At 37.6% G+C, this 27,961-nt stretch overlaps 1 protein-coding gene across 11 annotated transcripts in view; it reads right to left on the bottom strand.

Annotated features, from left to right (window-relative positions):
• Positions 1-27,961, bottom strand: part of LOC126268005 (F-actin-monooxygenase Mical) — a 505,795-nt gene that overhangs the window by 7,247 nt on the left and 470,587 nt on the right. For all 11 annotated transcript variants that reach the window (XM_049973389.1, XM_049973388.1, XM_049973387.1 and 8 more), the window contains 3 exons: positions 23,676-23,788; positions 20,973-21,146; positions 17,104-17,218 (listed from right to left, as the gene is read on the bottom strand). In XM_049973389.1, coding sequence (XP_049829346.1) covers positions 17,104-17,218; positions 20,973-21,146; positions 23,676-23,788 — 402 coding nt within the window. The remainder of the gene's footprint in view (positions 1-17,103; positions 17,219-20,972; positions 21,147-23,675; positions 23,789-27,961) is intronic.

The following is a 27,961-nucleotide window of genomic DNA, read 5'->3' as shown; positions in this document are numbered from 1 at the left end:
TGATAACTTTGATACAGTTTAAGTTACTTCTGCTTGGTGAGTTGTTTCCTTTATTCTAAAATTTTTTATACATTCTGTGACAGCTTTCACTACCACAGTCACTTTAGTGGTTAGGGATACAAAATTCTATAGACTAAGAAAAAGTCTCTGATTTAAAATGAGAAAGACACTGATAGCCCAGAATTTGGAGATAAATTTTGACTGTTACAGCATTGAATGAGCAAAAGTCATTTTCAGTGAAACAACCATATCAAAAAATACGGGATGGTTATAATGAAAGTACAGTCACTCACAGGGGCCTGGTGTGGGGTGTAATTACCCTAATGCATTAATGTAGAACCAATTTATACTGGAAAAAATTAGTTCCAATTTTCACCATCTGGTCCAAATCTGTCACTGTGAATGCAAGACATGTTTCCACGTGTAATGGATTAGGAATGGGATGTAAGGTCCAACAAGTGAGACTGTCATAATGTTGATTTTATTATTAACTGCCACACACAGTTTGTTCAACACAAGCACTAGAGACATTGACGAGATGCTGTACAGTGCTGGATTTGCAACTGGTGGCCAAAATTTGAGCTTTTTTTTGGTAGAGTAAATCGGTTACATATTACATATTAACACATCAGCATATCTACCAAGTTTCATTGTCATACAATAATTACAGCCCACAATGGACCTCTATGAGTAGCCGCACTTTATTCATAACCATCAGGTATATTCTTATAAAAAAATAAAAGTGAACAAGGACAATTTGAAAGATAATTTAATCTTGAGCATCTTGGAGAATTCCATATTGCAAAGAGGATGTCAGCAGTCAGGACATATGCAGCATAGTTTGCAGTGGTGATATGGCGAGTTTAGTTTCAGGTGAAGATACTGAAGGTTTTTTTTTTTTAATTGTGGCAACTACAGCTGATGTAACAAAAAGATCAACTTCAACAGTCTGAGATACTACAGAAACAGCAGTGGGCGCTGCTGGAGTGCATAGAAGCAACCTTACTATGGCTGGTAGCTACAACAGCACTGGCAGCATTTACATTTTTGACATTTGATGATTCAAGCAAATTTTTGAGTATAAATTCCAACAGTTCCAGTTGTTTTGCCACAGTAATATCTATGATACTTGAGTTCAGACAATATTTTTATTCCCTGCTAGTAGTGACAACATCAACTGGTTCACAAATTAAAACTGCTCTTAAAAACTTATAGATTGTCCATCACTGTGTTATGTAACATGTTGTCCACTCATTTCAAGATGCAGATGCATGTAGTAGCTGCTACATCAAGTTACAGCTAGTGTTAGAAGATAGTAAACCAGTCATATAAATTCTGCCTATAAACTGATTAAGAAATTAATACTCAAATGTCACCTCAATAAAAAATGTGATGTGACAACAGAAATTCTAATAGTAGTAGTCATAATAATGGCAAATATCATCATTCTAGTTTCTAAATTGTAGGAAAAACAAATTTTTGCAATGGCTACCAGTGGAATTGCACACAGTATAATAATATTTGTTTTATGTCTAACAAATGTGTATGTTGTAGAGCATTGCATGTGCTTGGTGAATCTGCGTGAGTAGTGCTCACTGCCCATCACTCACTTGGCACACAGAAGCATGCAGCTGGCTGTTTCCACACTCAGTATCATGCAGCACTTACTCACTGACAGCTGGGAAACGAACTCTACACGATTTTGTCTCAAAGTAGTGCCACTAATGGGTCCAGCAAGCATTGGCAAGATTTATGATTATAATTTCTCTTTAGCTATTGATTTTCCATGGGGAAAATGAATGCTGTATAGCTGAGATTCATTAAGTATTACCACACTTACAGAGTACAATGTATAACTAAATGTAAAGTAGTAATGGAACACTGAATGTTGTTGAAGGTCATTGAGTTAGCTTTGAAGGCCTAAATTTGTGTGAATAAAAGCTGATGACATTATGCTTGCATTCAGTCTCCAGCTAAAACTGCATTGACACAGATGTATTTTGGACAGAGCAAATAATACAGATTTATGTTGATGGACATGAAAACTGATTGTAATTGTGTACTTTATTCACAATTACCAAAAGTTCCAATCCAGCTATACTCTAAGAAATCTCAAGTAAATTGAGCCAATGAACTAATAGGACTCATTACAGTTGATAATATTAACTTTAATGACCACAATGAGAACAGAAATGAGAGGTATAGTGATGAGGAAGAAGTGAGAATTATTTGAATAAAAGCACTGCAGTGTCCAAGGCGATCTCTGGCTGCAACTTTACTCAATTTACAGTGTAATAAATGAATCATAAGAATACTTATAGGGGGACAGTCTTAGCATTTACACTTCCAACGTGGCTCCCATTCAAATGTCCTTGCATCTGCCAGTACTTCTCACCTTCCCCCTGAAAACAGGCAGAAGTACTCTACGTAAGTAGCCAATGATAAGAATGCGGCACTCTTCATCTTTAACACCTTCCTTAAATTGCTAGCACTAATGGATATGGATGTCTCCTTGATATAGTTATGCAGTTTGCATGTGTTTATAGGGTTACAAAATGAGTGAATTGAGCAAGAATTCAGTGGTTGCTAATGACAAACATGGTGACGTTTAATCTAAAGTCTCGTAAAACTTTATGGAAAGCTGATGATCATTTAAAGTCATTCAAAATTTTCTAGGATTAACTCACAGTAACCTATCCATTAGGAGATGGAATAGTTTGTAGATGTGATGTGATGTGATGTGATGTTATGTGTGTGTTTGAGCACACAAAAGAGTTCATAATATTACATCACACTGTCAACTTTTTTTTATCGAGAAATTGTCAACGGGCAATTTGAAGAAGTTTTCTGCTTTTATACACCAACCGCATTTACTGCAGCACTGTCTTACCCACAATAAAAAATTTAAAAAAAGAGTTCACCCGTGTTGCTGTCCATTACCTAAGGAGGCTTACAACATACTACAGACTTATGGTAGCCACAGAAAAGTTGAAGAAATCGGATCCCCAGTTTTAAATCTTGTTATGTTGTAAAAAGAAGATTTTATTTTGAACATGATTTGAAAATTTAAGGTAATGTAGTGTAACGAAGAATTATTTCCAAAAAAACTACAGCAGAATTGATGAATTCTAAATTTTTGTAGAAGACAAAATCTTGCATCATTATCCTAAAATAAAGATGATTTCAGAAGATGATATGTGTCGGTATGCTCTTTAGCTGTGTAGAACATATTTTCTTTAATGTGTTGCAATGAGAAAGCATAACAAATCAAATAAACTTTCTGATGAGATATTTCGAGCAAAAAAGTTTTCTTGAAAACTAATTTAACAACAACAAAAAGTACATTTGTTTAATAAGTGATAAAGAATTGGACCAATAAATGTCACTGGATTTCATATTTATCTATTATTTGTAACGTTTATTATTCACAGATGACAAATAAATATTTTTATTCGTTTAAATGAATAATATTTAGAATAAATATTTTTGTGTGTTGTTCATGAATAAAAAATAATAACTTCTAATCTGTATTCATCATACTCAGGTACAAAGTTTGCAGCCTATGTGCAAGCGACTACATGTGTGTGACACCCACATGGCTGCAGCAAAGTGGTCAGTCACTTGTGTTATCTGGTGAGGAAGCCTCAGTCATATTCTGCAACTTCCACCAACAATGTTTGCTAAATGTATTCATGCCGTCTCTCACATTGCACGTCATGCCGTACCTGTGGGTGATCCATGTGCTTGCAGGGCACTAACATGCGGCTGCCATCAGTCAAAGACATTCATGTGGGGCATTGCAACCCACTGCACACCATCATACCAGATCCATCAGCCAATACTTAAAGTGGACTCAGACTGATTTTCTCATTAGTCATCAACTCTGAGGGGGGCATGGATTTTCAAGGTGATTAACAATGAAACATGATGGCATGGCAGACTGGCTTATTGGCTTTGGAAATGTTGAGTGGTAATATATAGAAATCAGCCTATAGCTTTAAAAGGCTGGGTAACAATCAACATTTCCTACAAACATGTGCATAACCAATAAATTTTTTTGTACTGCTTTTAGGAGTACAACTTTCTGGTCCAGACACATTTACTGGTTATAGTTTTCAAATACAAGATTCAGTTAACATCAAACTGAATAGTGTTCTATCTACTGATTTGTTTGCTTTAAGTAACAAATTCTTTGAATCTAATCGGGGTTGTAAACAAAACTTTGAAGTATCATTAACAAACCTAATACGGTTTGCCACTGTTTTCTGAGCTAGGCCCATGCCTTTTGCAGTAAAGGAAGTTTTTAAAGCAGAACACATTTGTTTACAGGGTTGTGTGCTGTGACAGTAACTGCGTCTTTCCATGGGTGACACCCATTGCTATAATTAAAAAGCCTAACACTAAGAGTCGAATTTGTGATGATTTTAAAGAATCTATCAATGTTCAGTCGAATGTAGATATTTATCTGTTTTACTATGCAAAAAAAGCTACTGACAGAATTATGAGCAGTAAGTTCTAGATTGAGATGCTTATCTGCAATTACTCTTACATGCAGAATGAAAGCATTTTATGACAATCAGTAAGCCTTTTGTGTTAGGTCAGCATAATGGATATCCTGTTGGCATTGTAAGTGCTAAAAATACATTATCCACTAAGTCACAATGTGAACAAAAGTATGTGCTGAATGATCATGACGGATGGTTGTCGACAAGGATTTTGACCAAAAATACGAGGATGATAGGTGCAAAAGGCACTGTAGAATTGAATACTGCACTTATGAATCCTGTCAGCACCAAAACAATACAAATGGAGCTCCACAAGCAGGGAATTGCAATGCAAGCTGGAATTCCCAAACTACTCATTAGTAATACAGTTGCCCATACAAGGGAAATGTGGCGCTGAAGCGATAAAACCTGCACTATGGAGCAATGGAAGAAAGTAATTTGGTTGGAGTTCTTGCTTTGTCCAGGGCTGGTTTTGTGAGCACAAGGATAAATTGTCACATCGTCCCTGACCAGTGCACTCACCAGATCTCAGTATTATTTGGTCTTTGTGGTCTGCTTTGGAGATAAGGGTGCATGATCGTCCTCCACCTCCATCATTGTTACTGGAACTTGTCCTATTTTGCAGTAAGACTGGTATTAGATTCCCTTGAAAACTATACGGGACACCATTTGAGATTACTGGAAACTGCTTTGAATTAATCAGTTTCCTACACCATATTAGGCATGGTAGTGTATTGTGGTTTGGGTCTTCCCCTATTTTTGTCCAACCCCTGCATCTAAATTACGTTACAGTAAATTGTTCTACCTCGGACCAACACCTAATCAATTTGAAGCAGTTATTTTATAAGCTCAACATGTAATAAACATGGGTAGTGTTTTCCAACCAGGTATTCAAATACCTCTACCAAGTGCTGAGCTAATATTGTCTTGAACCAACATCAACCAGTATAAAAGGACTAGCTACCTCCCTGCATCCAAAAATTTGAAGGATTTCCTGATATTTTTGGGTAAGATGAATTACTGTGACAAACTTATACTAAATACTGTGCAAATATTACACCACACCAATTCGTTTTGGAGGAAAGGGTCAAATTTCAGTGGCCACAAATTTTGTCAGGCAACATTCTTGAAGGTATGAAAAATTTGAATTCTGCTCTCTGCTTGGTAATGTTTATGCCAGTCAGACAATTGGTCTTAGCAAACAGATGCCTCACAATTCAGAATAGGCACTGTGTGTCATGTGAGTTTCCCAACTATATGGAATAATTGACTAGATGTATGTTTCACACAATAATAGCAGCTGAGATGAATTACAGCCTCAATTTCTAGATGTGGAGGCATTTTGTTGAATGTAATGAGTCCAGGCCTCCTAAACATGCACAAAACTTATTACATAGAGTCTGACATTTCTTCCCCATCTCACACCCTACTAGCCATGGGAACTCTTCCGCTTCTACTTTAGCGGTCCATTCAAGGGGGGTTATGTGGTTATTTGTTGTGTCATTCATCAATTTCCTGTATGCTGTCTGAATCAACATCATATTTAATCAAGACCCACAATTCACATCAGGTGAGTCCTATTTCTTTTGCCACATCTAATCACTGCCCCCTTTAATTCAGCATCAGCCTCAGAAGCAGCATGGTTGTTCAGAACATTCAGATCTCAAATGAAGAAAATAATGAAGATGGCAACCACTCTTCATGTACACACACACACACACACACACACACACACACACACACATGGTCATAGCCCAGCAAAGCAGCTGCATAGTTGCAGGCTTTGTTACCTTCCCCATATCCTGAACTCAACTTACTGAGCCTAATTCTCATAGTCGCACCTTTACTACAGCATGAAGCTCTAGTCTGGACTTGTACATATGACAGAGAAGATTCAATGGGTCATTATTGGTCATGAGAGCGTCAAATTTTTAATCACAATAAGTTATAGAAGTGGTACTCATAGATCTGTCAGCAACATATGACACTGTCAACCAAAGAAGTTGAATAGAAGGTTGTATTCAATCACTAATGACTACTGTTTAACAAAGTTTACCAATCGTTTGCTGCAAAGTAGAAGGTTTCTTGTCACTTTGCATTATAGGATGAGCAAATAGAGGATGCTGAAATAGTCTCTCTTGGTTAGTGTAGTGGTTCCTCTGCTGCACATTAATTATTTTATGCTGATGATATAACAAATGCAGTTCAAGGCAAAACCTTTGAGGAAATAGAGATGAAGCTGATGGCAGCCTTTGAAGATGATTATCACCTAAAATCAAAATCCCAGGAAGATGCAGCTCTATATCTTCCAACTGGGAAACCAGGACGAAGTAAATATTATCTGGAGTGGTGAACAACCATTACAGTATTCCAAAGTTCCTGGGAGGAAAGTTGGATCATAGTCTCACATTCAAATATCATTGCCTAGAAACAAAGCTAACAGTATCTGCCCAGAACATCGTCCATCAACTTACTGGCACCATCTGGGGCTCACAGCCAAACATGCTCTATACATCTGCCCTGGCACTATGCTTCTCTGCAGCAGAACACGCAGCACCAGTTTGGTGAAATTCCACACATGCCACATGGATATGGCATCGAAAGAGACTGGGAGCATTGTGACTAGCTCCCTATGACCAACTCCTGCCACCAAAATTTATCAGATTACGGGTACAACACTATCTGACATCCACAGAAAAATAGTTGCAGAAATGGAGAAAATGGAGCATGAAATTGATCCCAGACACCCTCTGTTAGGATATGAACCCAAATGCCTAAGTTGAGATCAGTGATGATATTCATGCACGTATCAATAACTCCATCAGCACCTGGATCTCCCCAAACAGAACTATGCAAAATACATTAACTAGAAGGGTACGGGAGAACATAAAAAAAGAAACTTGCTGTGGGCTTTCACCTAGCTTATGTGAGAGGAAGGCACAAAAACCAGTTGAGGACGGGAGTGTAATGGTGCAAGGCAAACCTCAAGAAGTGGGTCTTCATGGCTGAAGATGAGTCCTGTGAGTGTGGTGGGAGCTACATCACCTCAGAGCCCCAGTAAACAACCCAGACCCCACTGCAGCCACCAACAACTCCTCACCACCTCCTGAGTTTCCATACACTACCCGCCTCTGTTCTGGCATGGCATGGGTCAATCAGTGCCTGCTTTACAGGCCAACCATGCTATGACCAATACAGCTAGTGGATGAAAAATACTGAGGATGAAAAATACTGAAACGAGTTTTTTTTTTTCAAAAAAAATGGAAAGATTGGTACGAAGATGAATCAAATATAAATGGGATTTTTGTTTCTAAGCATCAACTGATGATAATACAGGATCTGAATGTCTAGTGTTATTGGAGGATCTGAATGTCTAGTGTTATTGGATGGGGCCATTAGGAATGGGGAGAGCTGGGCATTATGTCACACCCAACAGGTGCACACGTCCACTGTGCAATGTATGATGAAATTTCTTGCTCGTGAAGGAGTTTGGGCAAGAGAGATTTTCCAGAGATTGATTGCACAGTTTGGTGAACAAACATTATCAAGGGCACATGGGTTTATGTGGCATAAAGATTTCAAAGAAGTCCAAGAACATGTGGAAAACCAACAACAAGATGTCATCCAACTGGCATTACTGATGAAAACATTAATGCAGTTAGATTAAGTTATGGGAACTATCAATTGATCATCACAAATGACCTACAGTTCTGTAAAATGTGTTCCTGATGGGTCCCTCACTTTTTGATTGAAAGTCAGAAGTTGAGGCGTTTGGAGGTCTGTCAGAGGCTTACAGAAAAGTCTGCAAAATAAAGTAATGTGGGTCCACTACTACACTCTTGAATCCAAACAAGCCAGCAAGGAATGGCAGAGAAAGAGGTGGGGACCCAGTTAAAGTCAGCTGGCAAGGTCCTTTCAACTGTTATTTTTTGAGCGGCAAGGCATTTTGCTCAGTGATAGCATGAGCAGTGCACAATTGGTGTGATCTGATGGAGAAGGTGTGGGATGCATATCGCCACATAGCATAAGACCAACTGATTCAACAGGTCATCCTCCTCCACAACAATGCAGGCTCCATACTGCAGCTCTAACAGTCTCCAAACTACAAGGAATGCACTGGACTCAATCCTCCTTACATCCCAGACCAATTGCCTAGGGATTTCCATTTATTTGGATTGCTTAAAGAAGCTTTCGCAGGGTACTGTTTTGTAGATGATGAGAGCATGGAGGAGTCCATGTGTAATTGGTTCCTGGCGTAACCAGCTTCTATCTAGGCTGCTGCGATAAAAACACCTTCCTTCTTACTGGGAAAAGTGTATTTCTGAAGTGGCAACCTGTGTGGCAAAATAAACTGTAACTGCTTTTAGTTTTTCAGTAAAAGATTAAAAAATAAAATCCTGTATATATTTAATTCACCCTTGTAGAAGTCAATCTTGGGAAAGAGCAGTTTCAGTTCCAGAGAACACATTAAGTAATATTGACATTACACATTATCTTACAAGAAGAGGTTGCCAGGGGTGGGACTGACTTTTTGAAACCATCTATATGGTTGGGTTGGGTTGTTTTGGGGGAAGAGACCAAACTGCGGGACCATTGGTCCCATCGGTTTAGGGAAGGAAGTCGGCCGTGCCCTTTCATAGGAACCATTCCGGCATTTGCCTGGAGTGATTTAGGGCATGGAAAACCTAAATCAGGATGGCCGGACACGGGATTGAACCGTCGTCCTCCTGAGTGCGAGTCCAGTGTGCTAACCACTGCGCCACCTCGCTCGGTAAACAAATTAATATGGTTGTGTAGGTTAGGGGCCCAGGTATCGCACACTGCACCCATTCACCCTGCTGGGCCCTAGTTTGTGAGCTATCGAAGAAAAACATATTTTGGAATTTCAAGCAATGGCCTAGAGCTTTAAAAATAATAGCAATACTATATTCCAAAGCTGGAATATATCAGTTAACCTGCAGTTCATGCCAGTCGGTCTACATAGGCCAAACATACATAAATTTCAAAATGACGTACTCCAAACACCTCAGAGCCCTAAGAAGTGATAGTACACACTCCACTATTGCAGATCATCTAATTCAAGAAAACCACCACCCAAAAAAACATGGAGACTGATCTTAAGATCCTCAGAGAAAGCAACAGTCTCTATCAAAAACACAACAGAGGAGAACTACCACACACACACACACACACACACACACACACACACAGTCAAAATCAGCACCATAACACACACAAGACCAATGATGAACAAGTGAGCAAACATGACACATCTCACTGACTGTATTGCCAGAAGTGTGTGTTCAGATCACATTTCGCGACATTTGGTGTAAGTGCATGTGAGGTGAAGTAGTGAGTGGAAATTTATGAAGAAATGAGTGAAAGCAACGCACTAAATAGTGGCTGATTGAGACACTGACCAGGGACAGGAAACAGGACAGAAAATGTAAGTATAGAAATGTACATAACATCTAACCTCGAAACAGCTCTCTTCAAATACGCAATAAGTTTTCTTCGTGTCTAGTTTGTAAATGACATGCTGTGAAAGAAATGACAAAAACGGGCACTAAAATCGATGTTTAATAATACAGTTCACATAGTGATGTAATTTTAAGGTGGGTGTCCAAACAAAACAAAACAAAACAAATTGCAAATATTGTATTACTTAGGTCTACGGTAGTTAAATTATTACAAATGTGATATTATACTTTATAGAAAATAAAAATTTAACCCACAGAAGATGAATCATTGGTGTCAAAACATGTCTGGGGAAATATAAAAATACAGTAATTGTGTTTGCATAGGGCCGATTCCCAAAATAACCCAGTTTTTAAATCGCAAACACGGAAAAACGAGAAGAGGAGCTTCAAAAACCTTAGTAAAATGAGTAAATATTTCTAGTTTCTTACTTGAAATGCAGGAAAAAATAAAGAAAGAAAATTATGAAGTGGGGTACAAGGCTGAAATAATACCCTCATTATCTTACATAAAAAGTTTCAGAATCTTTGTAATGACTTTTTGTTTTTTAATTGTGTTGTTATTAATGTTAGCAATAGTCTCCTAATTACGTTCATCACAACTATAATGAAATCAGCTTTCTGGTGTAGTATTACAACAATAGGGAAAAATACCTGATGGAATATTGAAAGAACTCAGAAGAATCTAGAACACTGTAATTTTCCTAATTGATGCTACAGTGAGAAGTAAACATTGAGTTGGGGCAAAGGTGACAGAAAGAAAAGACCATTATTCACAGAGAAAAACAAAATTGTCAATGAAAGACAGAAATCCCTCATGATATGCAGAGCATCTTTGATGCTTCAGATTTCTGCAGTTAGCAGCTGGGCCATAAACTAGTTTCTCAATACCATCAGTGACTTTGCATGTTCTAAAAACATGTGAATAAGACTGAACAATATCCTTTCCATATTTTAGATCTTCTGTCAATTGTTTTCTTAGTGCCCCATGTTAGTGTGAAGAGAATGAGTTTCTTTATTATTCATATAATTACCCATACATACTATTTGTAATTTAAGGAAATATATAGATGAGAGATAAATTTTAAGTGAAGACAACAGGGTGTATTGTATGAGCACTCTTCCCACTGGGGGGGGGGGACAGAACTTAATTTTTATTTATGGAACAGATAAATTAGAAATAAACTGTATACATATTAAAAGGGGACACTACTGTTGATCTTGAACTGAACTTCTGTGATTCATTACTGCACATCTGAATGTGTAAAAATATAGGTATATGCCTAGTATATAGGCATTTTTCCACCAAAATTGCTGTTTTTACCCATTTTGGTGTTCATGTTGACTACTCAATGGTCACAGATAGCCTCAACAAAAGTTAATGAATTGCAGCTATGTTTGTCAATAATAATAATAATAATAACAATAACAGGAACAAATAAAAAAGTCAGTTATGCATAATATTACATAAATTTTATACCAGCTGAACCTGCTATAAAAATTTTGCGCTTGATGTTAGTATACATAACATGTCATAGAATCATGTACAGCTTCTATCAAGTTCAATGGAAATTACTGCCTTTACACAATTAACAGGTTATTTCATATACAAAAATTAGCTGTATCAAAAAACAGTTGTACATAACTTACAGGTATACAATAACTATGAGTTTAAAGAGAAAGATCCACACTCCAATTGCAAGTGCAAGAAGGCTGCTAACTATTCACTGGAACCACTCAAGTCTATTTCACAAAGTGTAATGTCAAAGCAGTCGCACTGTGTAAGATCACCTGCAAGTAGTCTCATTGCAAACTGTCCATTTCCAGCACAGATGTTTGTAAGAACTGAAATTTTTTTCAGCATATAGAAACAATCTTTCCTAAGTGCATCAATTAAAAAAATAATGCTTTCTCTGCTTCACCATGCTGATATCTGCAGTAATTGAAGGTACTTTGAAATTAGGTTACAGCCAAGCATGTCACTAGCACAACTGCACTTGTGGCGGGCCCCCACCTTCTAAGCTGTGACAGGAGACATTGACAGGAATCCTGTTTGGCCACAGCAGGTAGCATTCATTCAGAAAACTGTGCAAGAGAAATAGCACTAATGATATCACACGAAAACATGCAAAGCTCCTTGCAGGAAAGCACCTGATTAATCAATGGAGTCCACTCAGGGGTCATGCTAGCCCACAAGTAGGCTTACAGTGAATCTTAATCTATGTGAGACAGGCTTCAATGCATTCTGAGATGAGCAAGCTACATACACTGGTTCATCAGATTTAGAAGAACTAACAGTATACTGGGACACAGGATTAAAATTATCCATTGTAGAGTGAATATATTTCACTATTCTATCAAAATACAATAATTTTACACTAGCTGTGGCTAAATACACCAATTCACTTTTTTCCACTTTAGTTTCGACAATTACATTTCTACTTTTACTGCTGCTCCCTCTCAGCAATTTCACTGTATCTCTTGTGACATTTCTTTTGGTTGTAATCTTTCTTCCAATTAATTTATTAATCATTATATTGTTTGTATAATCAGTTCCTAGACTGACTGTGTCTTGCCTCAATATTGTGTCACACTGTCTCCTGCCATTATCATCATTTGGTAAGCTTTCACTTTTAATTTGTCTCAACTGAGGAAATATCATACAGTGATTGCTCCAAATCATTGATTTATGAATGGTCCATCAATTTTTCATAGGTGTCATTATCTACAGTTTCATCTCTCTATTACGTTGATCCAATGTAAACTACCATATATATACACACACTCACATTATCATAAGAACGATTTTCTGCATATGGACTGTTACTTCTCCAAAATAAAACAGAAAATATCCTGGATTTTGTTCCTGCTGTATTTTAAATTCGGTTTTTTATAGGCTGTTTTATTTATGAGAGATTTTGTAAAAGTGGTTTTTTATGATAGAATTTGTATTTCAGACATTTATACCATGAAACACTCTTTGTCTACATCTCACGAATGTACAAAATGCAACAAGGCTGGATTTTTAGAATGTTGCCAAAATTACCACATTACAAAAGCAATCTTTTTTCGTATGTGCCTCCCCTTTCCAGTTTCCACAACAGAAAATAATTCAAGCCACACCTAAGTATTACAATTACTGTATCATGCTCAATCACGTCTTGAATTCAACTTCTCCCAGCATGATTTATAACAAAATAATCCATGGGTGTATTGTTTGCTCTTGGTGTTCAAAGGGCACCAACTGGCAGTACACCTAAGGATTACTTTAACATTTCGAATTGTGTAGCCACTTGAATATGCATTTGACATTCATCTTGAGGTCACATCAGTTTCTTCGATGAAGAGTCCAACAGTGCCACCTGATACACAAAACTGATTTCTTATTACATAACGCTTTCTTTATTCTTTCAGCTTAAGGTTATGATTAGTATCAGTACTTACACTAAACTACTTTGTACCGATTAGGGTTCGTAGTATATTTGAACTTACGATACTTTATTGTTATTGCTGTACAATTCTTTAACGATGACCAGAGGCAAAAATGTGTAAGAAGTGATTCAATAATATACATCCATCCTGAGACTTGAAAACCTCAACAGTTTTTGTCTATTATCAATATCAATACTAGTAAGATATTGGTACCGTGAATTCCAAGACCTTATCAAAATCTCTACAGTAGTTTCTCAGTGTCCTCCTACACATACCGTTGGGTGACTTGCGGAGTATAAATGTAGATGTAGACACAACATGAAGAAAGAAGTGAGCAGGTGACTTCAGATTATATATGTAGAGAGAGAAGATTTAATAAAACATTATTGGTTAAAAACAGCCTTGGTTGAAATTATTATTATTATTTTGCAACTGAGACTGTTTTTAACCAATAGTGTTAAGCACTGGTTTTTCTGTATGCCGCAGATGGATTGGAAGAATTTCTTAATAAAACATTTTTTATTTACTAAAACATGACTGCAACTTACATTTTATATTTGCATGCAGTAAAGTTCGTCTATTACACTTTTTACGGATGATGAGTGCAATGCTTGAGCAAATGGTAAAAGATATTTTTATGTGAAATAATTGCACTTTAAGATGTTTCATATTATTTACTTCACTTGTACTGTAAAACCTTGCTTCTGGTTTAATTTTATGATTGTAGGTCAACAGGAAGTACTCTATAGGTTCTGATGAATGAGTTTGTGGGTAATCAGAACACGTGACATAAATAGCCGAATCTTTTATTGCACTGACTTGGAAGATAAAACTTTTTACACCACCAAGTGACCATACACCTTAGTATGTGGCATGAATTTGAACTTGACATTCCAAACTGTTCTAGAGAAAATTAACAGGCAGATAGACGAACAGACTCATGGATAAAAAATAACAAAAAATGTTTTTTTCATATTATGTTATTAAAAATTAACAATTTTCAGATTTTTTCCTTTACATGTACTATGAAACCTTGCTTCTTACCAAAATTTCAGGATTCTAGATCAACGGGAAGCACCCTGTATGTTTCGATGAGTGCATTTTCAAGTATCAAAGTATGTGAGGTAAATGGCTGTATATTTTGATTGAAATGACTTAAAAGCTTAAAATATAATATTTACACCTTGAAGGGATCACAGAACTTAATACCTGACATAAATTTGAACTTGGCACATATACCTGTTCCTGATATATATATGCCTTTAAATATGTCTGCTTGTGTCTGTGTATGTGCGGATGGATATGTGTGTGTGTAGGCGAGTGTACACCTGTCCTTTTTTTCCCCCTAAGGGAAGTCTTTCCGCTCCCGGGATTGGAATGACTCCTTACCCTCTCCCTTAAAACCCACATCCTTTCGTCTTTCCCTCTCCTTCCTGAAGAAGCAACCATCGGTTGCGAAAGCTAGTAATTCTGTGTGTGTGTTTGTGTGTTTTGTTCATGTGCCTGTCTGCCGGCACTTTCCCGCTTGGTAAGTCTTGGAATCTTTGTTTTTAATATATTTTTCCCATGTGGAAGTTTCTTTCTATTTTTTATATATTAAAAACAAAGATTCCAAGACTTACCAAGCGGGAAAGCGCCAGCAGACAGGCACAATGAACAAAACACACAAACACACACACAGAATTACTAGCTTTCGCAACCGATGGTTGCTTCTTCAGGAAGGAGAGGGAAAGACGAAAGGATGTGGGTTTTAAGGGAGAGGGTAAGGAGTCATTCCAATCCCGGGAGCGGAAAGGCTTCCCTTAGGGGAAAAAAAGACAGGTGCACACACACACACACACACACACACACACACACACACACACACACACACACACATCCATCCGCACATACACAGACACAAGCAGACATATTTAAAGGCAAAGAGTAAGGGCAGAGATGTCAGTCGAGGCGGAAGTACAGAGGCAAAGAAGTTGTTGAAAGACAGGTGAGGTATGAGCGGCGGCAAATTGAAATTAGCGAAGGTTGGGGCCTGGCGGATATCGAGAAGAGAGGATATACTGAAGGGCAAGTTCCCATCTCCGGAGTTCGGATAGGTTGGTGTTGGTGGGAAGTATCCAGATAACTCGGACGGTGTAACATTAGTAGAAAAAAGAAATAGGCAAAAGGGTCAAAGGTCGAAGGATTAAAAATGTTTAAATTTTACTAAGTTGTTCTTTCATAAAATGCATCAAGACAACAACCTGCATAACCATAACATATTCTTTTTCTTTCTCTGATTCTACATTTGGCTTCATATTATTTGGTGCAGTTCACTTTAAAGTTGAATCTGATCTTATCCCCCCTCTCAGTCCCATTCCCCAAAGACCAAGAAAATACCTGAACTAAACTCTGTCTGAACAGGCCTCAGAAGTCCCAACGGTACTCACCAACCTGACCAGCTGCCTTGTCATCCTAGCCTATAGGCATAACTGGATGCAGATATGGAGGGGCATGTGGTCAGCACATGGATCATCTGGCCCTTGCCAGTTTCATGCCCAGAGCCACTACTTCTCAGTCAAGTAGCTCCTCAGTTTGCCTCACAAGGGCTGAGTGCACTCCCTTGCCAAAAGCGCTTGGCAGACCGGACAGTCACACATCCGAGTGCTAGCCAAGCCTGACAGAGCTTAACTTCAGCTGACAGGAACTGTGGCAAGGCTGTTAATAAAATATCCAAGCAGCACAAATACAGACAAGAAAAATATTTAATAAGGAGGGGGAGGGAGAGGGAGAGAGGGAGGGAGGGAGGGAGAGAGAGAGAGAGAGAGAGAGAGAGAGAGAGAGAGAGAGAGAGAGAGAGAGACAGAGAGAGATATTTCCTGTAAATAATAGTTGCTGCCATTTAAAATAATAAATGAAGTAGTCACAACAGGATTAGATATTTATGAGTTGATAACATACAAGTTCAGAAAGGTTGGTTCCAAAAACCATAACATATTATCATGACAAAAATAATCCTCTTTTATTAGCAATATACACTACATAAACATTTATAATGTCTCTGCATAGCATAGAATATGGTTTTAATAATTCCATGTAACCTCAATAAATAATAATAAGTATTATTATTTTTGTCAAGTTACGTACAACAATTTCTTGCATCTATGGATGGGAATTTAAAGCTATGCACTACAAAAATCTCCAGGCAACAAGAAGAAAATTGTGTAAGTAGTGTCAGCAATGTACACTAGCTTCAAACAAATGCTTATAATTACTAAAAATAGTATAAGCTAATTTCAATAATTGATGCATGAACAAAGCACACAAGGAAAATTGCACAATTCATTTTTAATGGGCAATTAATTACATTACTATTATAAATCTAAGTGACTAGTACATTCAAAATTTTTCAGTCTTTACAACTCACAAAGGAAGACTACTGATACTATGAAGGATTCATTAAGTGGCACGGCACTCGATATCATAGAAAAAACAACAGATGTTAGAGGAAATTTGTTGCAGACCAAAGCCACATGCAAGAATCAGTCAGATGCATTTGTGGATAATTTTGCAAATAAGAAACAAAAATGAAGGACAGAATCCACAAAAGAGCAAGCATACAAAAAACATAAATAAGGGATAGTTTACTACTGGAGGATCGTCTCACCAGACCAGAATAAGAACAATGTCTAGAATACACTATGGCACACCTTTGTCGATCCTCTTCCAGTAAGGCAATGAGAGAATCTCGTCGTTCAACAATCTCCAGCATTTCATTCAAGATTTGGCCCTCTTTTTCGACATCATCTGATGTCTTCTCTGAATCTAAACAAGAGAAGGAAATGTGACATTCAGATTCGTCAAAAATATAAAATTCCTGTAAAATAAAACTCGTAAAAGATTAATCACTGTTCACATAATAGATGAGAACGATAACTCTCTGAAGAAAATTGTATTGGTATTTTCCTGGGTTTGAGTTCTTCATACATCGGTATTACTCATTTTATGTTGTAGGCTCTAATGACATAATAATGACATAGATAGCAATCCCAGATTTACATATTATGTTCCACCTTTAAATCAACTGAAAGTGAAAACATACATTGCATATGTCCTCTTCACTAAAGGCATTCTAAACAATTTCAAAGCTTAGTAACTAATGTAACTAGTTTTTCTACCACCAAAACAATATAACAATGAGATACAGGAAAACCAACAGGTAAAAGACAAGGATTCACATACACGACTACAAATTCTCTGTTGATTTGTGTATAATATGACCTAACTTTTTGTTTGTAAAGCTATGCTCAGAAAGTAGTTGATTACCCTTATCACTACTGAAGCCTCACAAAACACTAGGGAAAACTTAGAAATTAGCAGATATTTGCATTAGTAGGTACTGCTTAAAAAAGGAAAGGAGGGAAGGAGGGAGGGAGCAAGGGAGGGGGGGGGGGGGGGGCAGAGAGAGAGAGAGAGAGAGAGAGAGAGAGAGAGAGAGAGAGAGAGAGAGAGAGAGAGAGAGAGAGAGAGATGGTCAAATTTGAAATATAAGGCATTCTTCTGGCTACGATGATGTTGCTAGAAGAGTAATAAATTATTGTGCTGTTAGATAGTTATGTCTGTAATCTGACAATTACTCATGGTTTCTTTTCTGACAGACTTAAAAATACAGTAGAAACAGCCATCTCTTTAAAAATGAAGATAGAACGATTCTCTCTAGTCACTAGGAATCAATTCAAAATTTTATGCAAAAGTGAGCTATAAAATACAAAGTCATTTATCACTGCAGAACTCATTAACAATCTCTCAATTTGGCTTTCGTAAAGGACTTGCTACCAAAAAATAAATAAATAAATAATCTTACAATTTAGGGCTACATCTAGACCCATATTTCATTCCGAAAGCCACCAAATAATGTGTGGGAGAAGATACATTGTGTACCATCATCATTCTCTTCTCAACCTGTTGCATTTGTAAGCAGTGTAGGGGAAGAATGACAATTGGTAAATCACTATGTAAGATGTCTTTGGGAGGAAGTAGCATGTTGCTTGATCCTTGCTGGAATATACATTCTTGAAATTTTAACAATAAGCATCTCCAAGACACACTTATGTCAGCTAATGATCCAGTGAAGTAATACACAACACTTCAGTGAATCTTTTTCTATATCCTTTATTAATCATGCTTCTCAGGAGTGCAAGGCTGTCAGCAAGATTAAAAAATTTGTAAAATCAATATTTTGTAAGCTACCACCTTTGAGAATGAATTACTTTTTGATAGGATTCTTTGAGCTGTTCACAGTCTGTTACAGATGGTGGTGTGGAATGAGAAACCCAAAGATTGGAAGATGGCACTAATTGCCCCCAATATTAAAGAAAGGCAGTAGGCAGGATTGTGGAAACTACAGAGGAGTCTGCTGGTACCACACCATGCCAAGGTATATTAAAAGTTTCTGGAAAGCAGAATCTAAACAATAGTCAAGAACAAAACAGAGGAACAGTATGGCTTCAGACATGGGAGGTCAACTGTCGATCTCATATTTGTAGTTTTGCAGTGAGGCAGCTTCAGCAGCACCACTATCAATCTGGAGACCTTGTGATGGCCTTTCTTGTTATAGAAAAGGCATTTGATAGCATCTGAAGACGAAAGATCTGGGAAGGACTCGAAAAGAAGGGAGTGTGAAGAGACACAACAAGCAGAGTGGAGGAGATGTACTGTGGAAGTTGTGTGAATGTGGGAAATGAAAGGATGGATTGGTTTCAGCAAACGTGATGTGAAACACAGAAGTGTATTGTCACCTCTCCTTTTCACTGTGTGTGGTCTTGGATGAGATAATGACTAAGGTGGCAGAAAAAAAAAAACTGGAGAAGACAATATAAAACAATTGTGTTTGCAGGTGACTTGAGCATCTGGGGAAACAGGGAGGAGGTGGTTGCATATGAAATATGAGCAATTAAGGAAACAGATGTAAGCAGATGACAGGCATTTGAAATGAGCTCCTTAGAAACAGGAGATGAGTAATAAGGAGAAAGAAGATGAGGAATAAAAGGCTAAGGGAAATGGTGAAAGACGAATCACTGCACAGCAGGATACGAACATAAAGACTAAGATGAAAAGGGCAGTTGAAGAGAATGAAAAACAAGAGAACCCCAAGAAGATACAGGAAATGGAGATGAGAAAGAAATGACCAAGGACAGATGGCTGAAAGGCGTAGAGGAGTGTCTCGCGTGCGCGCGCGAGGTGGGAGAGGGAAGGGGGAGGGAGGCATGAAAAGCGAGGACCAGAGCAGAGTGAACACATGAAGATGGGGGGATGGTGAGGCTTACATTCCAGACCCTGTACTGATGTTTCAGCTGTGTATTGTCAATTTTTTCATGGTCCTTTGAGTGGCCTGCATCAATGGAGTACTCTGACATTGCTCATTGGACAGACTGTAACAGATGGGTATAGCTTTGATATTCCATGCAACATCCTTGAACAGTTTGTGGATGGCTTAAACCATAAAAAGCATTAACAATAAATTATTAAAAGAGTTGGGGATAACAAATAATGGAGTGGAATATAGGTCAACTGGGAGCAACTAGTGAGCCCATTGTTTGTTTGATTAAGGTCCTTCACAAAAGTGATGTCAGCAACTGCCTTTGATGTAAGATCTCCTATCACTGTGGACTCTCCAAGTTGGACAGTACAATCAAGAAGATTCACCAGCCACTACTGAGAAATAAACACTACACCATGACTCTGTTGTTGCTCACTGTCCTCCTCTGAAAAAATCTGAAGCAATAAAATTGGCTTTGTATTAGAATGACATCAAGTTTCTTTGAATATAATAGATGCTACTTAACATACGCATGCTTTGGTTTATGTACTATTATGCAGCTTGAGGCAATTACACTAATTATTTGTACTATATCAAATGTACACCACTTCTCAATCCCTGTATGTTCCAACTTTTAAAAAAATTAGTGTTCTGGAACTGAGTATCATTTTTGTTTATATTATATGCACTACACTAACTAAGTTAAATAAATTTGACACATAACTTTGCGAAAATAATTATTTCAGTTGTTTTCCATCAATTTATGGAAACCAGTGCATATTATATAAAATATTAGAAAGCAGGAACTATTACAGCTTTAACAGAGCATGTTCTTTGCAACACAATTTTTCCAGTTATTAATTTGGATTTAAAGTTTCATCCACTGATTAGAAAATATATTTGCAATCAATTCACATACACTTGATTCTTTCATTGTTATATTACATAATGTCTTAAATGTTGCATTAGAAGAATTCAATTTATACTTGTCCATCCACAAAAGAAGAAAGTTAATTTGAATTGCTCGGATGATCTGCAATTGGGGAATTATTGTTACTGAAATTTGCTTGATTAGAATAATAAGAAAATAGTAAGTGTGTCTGTCACATGGATAATTAAGTAAACGAGAAAAAGAAATTTGAGTTATGCTATCTGAAACGCATTGATGCCTGAGAAAGAAATTTGAAAAATGCTATTTGAAACACACTGATGTTTGAATCTCTTAAGAAAATTAAACCTTGATGATTATTATGTCTTTACCATCCTTTTTCAGTCGCTCCCGTAGCTCCTGCTGAAGACGAGAATGTCTGTCCTCCAGTTCTAATTCTTCTGCTCTTATTAATAGTTCTCGCTCAAAGCGACGCAGTTCACTTCGTTCTCTTACTAAGGCAAACCACTCTTTGAGGAGGTCCCCTTCATCCTTTTGTGCAGCCACTTGAAATAATAACATGTTCTCATTGTTATTCTCTTGCAGAATAAAAACATAAGCCAAAAGACTAGATCAAACATGATAGTCAGCTGAAGGAGACCAGTGATTGGCTCATTATGACCTTCTGTTTATTTTTGACACAATCACTTTATATGATACAATCACAGTGGCCATCTTTACATGCTACAATAGGAAAAGACCCTATATTAAGATTTTCAAACAAGTTTTTTTTTTCCATAGGTCTACTTTCAAGTTAAGCAAGACACAATTAAAATATGCTTGGTTCACACCTAATGGCCATGAGCGACATTTGTTGAACAAACATTCATGCATACAGAAACTGGTAATACTAAAATCATAAATACAACTAAATGTACTTTTCTTTCACTTCATTTTGTGCTAGATGTGCACATCCTCTATAAGACAACTCTTTAATTATGAAAATCATAAAATATGTCTAAGTTATAATAAAAGTTCTAGCAGTTATTCATAAAATATACAAGGGTCGGAACTTAAATAGTGGAAACTATTTACTCACAACCGATACAAAAGAGTTACACATTTGCACTTGTTACTGTCCTGCAAAGTAGTCACCAGCATTGTGTAGAACCCATGTCCAGCAATGTAGAAGGCCTAGTATACCATTAGCAGAGCCTCTTCTGTTGATGGTACAAATTGAGTGGTCTACTGCCTGTCAAATCTCTGGAACAGTTCTGAAGCGAATGCCACAAAGTGGTCCCTTCATCTTCGGAATCAAATCAAAGTAACAAGGACTTAAGTCTGGGAAGTATGGTGGATGGTACAGTACTTCCCAGTCTCATCAACTGAACAGAGCAACCACAGCTTGTGCTGTATATAACCGTGCATTGTCGTGAAAAATGAGGGGTTGGTTGCGCAGAAAGTGTCACCACTTATTTCACAAAGCTGGTCACAGGTGATGCACCAAAAACAAACAGTAATACTGTGAACTGATGGTCTACCGTGAAGGAACGTAATGTATTAGAATAACACCATCACAATCGTACACGAGAATCACCATAACTTTCACCACACTGGGGCTCTGTCGCACTTTCGACTTATGGGGCGACCCATAATGACGCCATTCATTGGAATGGCATTTCAGTTTTGGCTCGTAAGATGAGGCCCATGTCTCATCCAGTGTTACGATATGGCATAAGAAAGCCTCCCCTTTGCACTCATAGTGCTCCAAGTGAGTGTGAGCAGCATTGTAATGCATCCATTTCTGAATTTCCATCAAGTCATGCGGAACCCGTCATGATGCAATTTTTTGAATGCCCAGGCATTCCTTCAGGATGCAAAGAACAGTCGTATGCACTAATCCGGTTTCATGGGCGAGCTCATGAATCGTGTGGCATCGATCACTGTCCACAAACGCAGCAAGAGCATGCGCTTCTTCTTCAGAGATGCTATGACGACCTGCCCAATGCATGTTTGCCACAGTTTGCCAACCTTCATTGAAGGCTTTTACCCAATATGACACTGTTCTGTACAGCAATGCCAATTTTCCGCATGCCTCTTGAAGACCTTGAAGACACTGTCATGCTTTACGATCTCTGGCACATTCAATCTTGATCAAACTCCGTTGTTCCTGTTTCGAAAACATAGTGACACCATTATGTTAGACCACTCACTCACAAGTGACTATATTTCCCTTGATTGTGCATACGCCGGTGACATGGGACGGGCGAATCCATTTGCTCGACATGGGACGGGCGAATCCATTTGCTCGGAGGTAAGGTAGGTATGTCAACGATTTGTGCTATCAGCGACAAAGGTAGATTTTCTCCACAGCAGTGTTGCCACTGTTTAAGTTCCAGCCTACGTAAAAAATAGAGTACAGCTTGTTCAAGAAGTAAACTCATATTTAAAACAGAGTTAGGTCTTTATAATAAAAGGAAACAGGAGCAATTGGTATGGTAAATATTTATGATGACTGATGGTGCTGCACTTTAGGCCCAAGATAATTACACCTCTGGTGATAAGCCCAACAAAGATGACACAGCCTGGATGACAAGGGTGGCATTCTGCAGCAGACTGCTGCTCCTCTTCTGGTTGTGTGGTGTTTGTGTTAGATGGGCAGAAGCTTATAAGTGAAGACATGGTGTGGATGGCTCAGTGCAGCACTTAGTCACAGAAAGGCCCCATCGTCAGCTGAAGCACACCTGCTTCAAATGAATAGATCATCACAAATACTGAAATGTGCATCCATTGTACACTCATTCTGTCATTGAGGAGTTTGTTCAGATCTTTCCAGTGCACAACATAAATCTCTTCTAAAATATCTAACCATTCACTTTTTCCACTTTGTGTAAAATTGTACATTACTTAACTCACAAGAAGTCACAGAAACTTTGCTGTTTGTTTTAAGGTCTTAATATAGGCAGTTTTCCTTTTTTTCTATTGTACGAGTTGAAGAAGGCCATTGTGGGGCAAAACCAATAATGACTGTATCGTGTAAAGGGACTGTGTCAAAAACATACAGAAGTTAATAGTAGATGGAACTTAGTTGGTACCTGCACTTTCTCCTCTAAGAGCTTTTTCCACATTGACTCCTCTCTGTTCCAGCTCTTTCTGCTTCACTTCCACTTCTTCTAACTGACGCTGAATTTCCTGAGCCATCCTGAGTCTGAAATCAACAAAAAAATGCGAAGTCATATAATATCATGGTTTTATAATGTCATGATTTGCAAGTCATTTGTAGTTTCAATACAGTCAACATATCAGATAATATTAATGTGAGTCACAAAGTAAAAACAATTTTAAAAGGTACTTATGCAGGAAACAATGATCTTTTTAAATAAGTAACTCAAATCTAGACATATTATAAAAATTGATGTACATTTATATGTAATATGTATGTATGTACATCATCCTAAACCAATGGAATGATTTCAACCAAACTTGGTACACATACCACTTACTGTCTGGAAATCATCACTGCACGAATGAGAACCACCTATCAAATGGGTGGGGATGAAAAAGCCCATGATGAACAAATAACCATGTTTTAGTCATCCAGTATTTGAGAATGAAAGTTTACCTCTTATTACATTTTCTCTGTTCATGTAGTAAAACTGTCACATGAAACATGACATTTTAATTTATTACTTCTTTACCATTAGCTGTATTTGTGACACATTTTGCAGACTGTACTCACATATACCATTGAATGTCCCAAAAAATTATATCATTGTGTGATGCATATTTTTCAGGAAACATGACATCATAGACACTGAAATGCATGAAAAACTGGTGCATCGTGCATGATGTTTCAATTTATCATTTCTTTACTTTTAACTCTGTTCACCATACATTTTGCAGACAGCCACATATACCAATGGATGTACCTTCAAAATTACATCATTGTACAGCACATAGTTCAGAAGATAAGTCATCATAAACATTGAGCTGCTTAAAAATGTAACTGAAGGGCAAAATTCTCTAGGGACACAAGTGAAATATGTGTACAAATACATGTGAAATAGGTAAAATACATTTGAAATGTGCATATATGAGCAAAGCCACAGGTAAATAGATCATCCTAAACCTCCAGAGTGATTTGAATCAAATTTGGTACACACATTGGGTAAAGTGTGGAAATAAATAAATGGGGTAAGAACCACCAGCCTCTTATAGAGGTGAGCATGATATGATGGAGAGAGAAGGATCGATGAGGACATGGATGACAGTAAGGATTTCTACCGGAATTACAGTTCTCTTTTTCTGAGGCAAAGGCTGAGATGATGCAAAAGAAGAAGGAATGAGTAACTATGATGCATAAAAGAATAGGAGTAAGTAATAATTCAGATACAATCTACAATTAATTTAGAATACATGGAAACATTTGAGTACATTCTGACAAGTGTGGATCATCTGCTTAGCAAGTCCAGCAGCTTTCAGACAGCCATATTTCCTTGTGAATGTCTGAAAAGTGAGGGAACTTGAATTCATCTACTTGAAGATTACTAGCAGTGACTATTATTTAAAAACAAAACTTAAGAAGTTGCAGTATTGACAGCATCTCTGTCAACTGCATCCTGTGCACTGCCATAAGAGGGACAGAGCATTTGAATCTGCTGCCAGACGAGATTGTTTTCCATCACCGTTATTCTTCGAGGGGTGGCACCACACATACTTGGCACCAGAGGACATAAACCCATCTGATTTAACTGCTTGGGGGAACATTACATAGAATAGCATGATGTTACTTAAGTGCTGTAAATATTCATATGCTCATATAACTGTTTCAGCATTCAAGACAATTCGTTGCTATAAGGAACACACAACTCAGCACCACTGAAACTGAAAGTTCCTCTCAAACGTATTCACAAAAAATTTATTTTCTTTGGTTTACATTGCAAGATAAAATAACAGAAAGTTGTTATTGTGCTGACAGACAACAAAGAGGAGATTGGAACCAAGAGATACAAACACATTGAATAATACCAAATTTAGGAATGTCCATTATTAATCAGGAACAATATATTGAGGAAAGTTGCGAATAGTAAATGGGAATCGAGAGCAACTATACTAAGATCAAATGCTCAAGTACTTTGCTTTTCCTCAGTGGAACATGCAAACTCCATGTGGTCCAGAACTGCACATGCCAAAAAAGTCATCACAAGCCTGGATGACACATGCAGACTAACAACAGGATGCATGAAACTACAACACTTGGGTAGCTATATAAATCAGACAGATTCCCACTCCTGAACGCTGAAAAATTTCTCATGAACACACACAAGAATTTAAACAGACTTTTGATAAGTGCCACGCCCTGCAAGGGTGTTTCATGATGGCTTGGCAGACTTAAATCCCACAAAAGAATTCTTAGTACCAAGCAGAATGATACCTCATAGAACAAGCCTGCCTCACAAGAGATGCCCGGCAGCAATACATCAAGCTGGAAGATTTGGAGAATACTGAATTGCTTCAAAATGGGTGTAGTGCATGCCAGTCAAAACAAATCTAATTAAATGGAGCCTAAAAGACGAAGCACACAACAAATGCGACTGTTGAGAAATCCAAGACATGGATCATCATTTACTATGTCCCAACCGCCCCACAAGATGTACCCCTGGCAACCTATGGCTTGACAAGAATGTAACACTTGATGTGGCCTGATACTGGGCTGAAAAACTATAAAACAAATTTCCCAGACTGGAAAAAGTAAGCAAGTGGGGAGAACATCTCACCATCGTTAGACTGTAATACCAACACTTGTAGGGTACCTCAAGACTCACTTCTGATTCCCCTACCTTTTATTAATGATATGTCTCTTTTGTACAAAGTAACACAAATGTACACCTTTGCTGATGACTAGACAGTAATTACTGGTAATTCAGCATACAAAATTAAAGTGTCAGTAAATAAGGTTTTTGCTGATATTATGAACTGATTATCAAACATGATCTTTCTCTCAATGTCAGTAAAATAAGTTTTATTCAGTTCTGAACAGATCATAAATATGCGGAAAAAAATGGGAAAAAATTGATGGTTAGCAGATAACAAGAGTACATAATGCCAAATATGTGGTTTTCTTCGCTGTCAGTATAATAAACTGGTCAAACCACACCCTCAATCAGTGCAAAAGACCATTTCCTGCAGCATTTAGTTTAAGCATTGTTACCCTTGCAGAAATGAGGATGTTAATTAATCAGTATATTATGACTGCTTTCATGTCATCATGGCATGTGGCCTCATATTCTGGTAATATTAATCACCACAACTACAGTAGAATGTATATTCTCCCCAACATGTTTCACATGAACAAAGTCTCTCTCTCAACCCAATAACATGTATCACAGCCATGATGCAAAAAGACATTCTCTCTGAGCAGACAAAATTGAGTGCTATGGGGAAGAGGATAGAGTTGAGGGAGTACAGGATTTTTTAATGTCCTACCTCCGCAAATGAAATGTCAAGTGAATGATGAACTCTTATTAAGACGGTTTAAGTGTCTGGTGATGCAAGGACCATTTTACACATTAGAAGAGTCCCTGAGCCGCAATGAATAATACACAAATATTTGTGATACTAGTATTTAGATCAGCCTCAGCTCTTCAACTGTATGTATGTGTAATTACCAGTATAGCAAAATTGACCCATTCCATATGCTGTCATGTATTAATAAGATGGATGTACAAAATACATAAATAAATATCAACCAAAGTACAAGTAAATTTATTCACCTATGAAATATGATATCAACAATCCATTGCAGGTTGAGAGTATAAGTGATAGTCACATATACAATACATATACAATATCACAACAAAAATGATCTATTAATAATAAAAATAATTCTCTTTGTTTTTATACGAGAAAGAAAATAATAAAAAAGATTCTTTCATTCCCAGAACAAAGAACCGGCTACATATGACCACCAAATACACGTAAACTCTTTCACATTGCTATCTTTGTCTGGTCTGGGAATTTCTTCATAACATAATATATCTTTTTGCATCTTTAACCATGCCATGGTAACTTTTATAGATACACTATGTGATCAAAAGTATTCGGACACCTGGCTGAAAATGACTGACAAGTTCGTGGCACGCTCCATCAATAATGCTGGAATTCAATATGGTGTCGGCTCACCCTTAGCCCTGATGACAGCTTCCACTCTCACAGATATACGTTCAATCAAGTGCTGGAAGGTTTCTTGGGGAATGGCAGCCCATTCTTCACAGAATGCTGCCCTAAGGAGAGGTATCTGTGTTGGTCGGTGAGGCCGGCACAAAGTCGGCATTCCAAAACATCCCAAAGATGTTCTATAGGATTCAGGTCAGGACTCTGT

The sequence above is a fragment of the Schistocerca gregaria genome, chromosome 4, assembly GCF_023897955.1.
Source record: "Schistocerca gregaria isolate iqSchGreg1 chromosome 4, iqSchGreg1.2, whole genome shotgun sequence".
NCBI classification, from domain to species: Eukaryota; Metazoa; Arthropoda; class Insecta; order Orthoptera; family Acrididae; genus Schistocerca; species Schistocerca gregaria.
The sequence above is the reverse complement of the archived record's forward strand: the minus strand, read 5'-3'. Positions and strand labels throughout refer to the sequence as shown.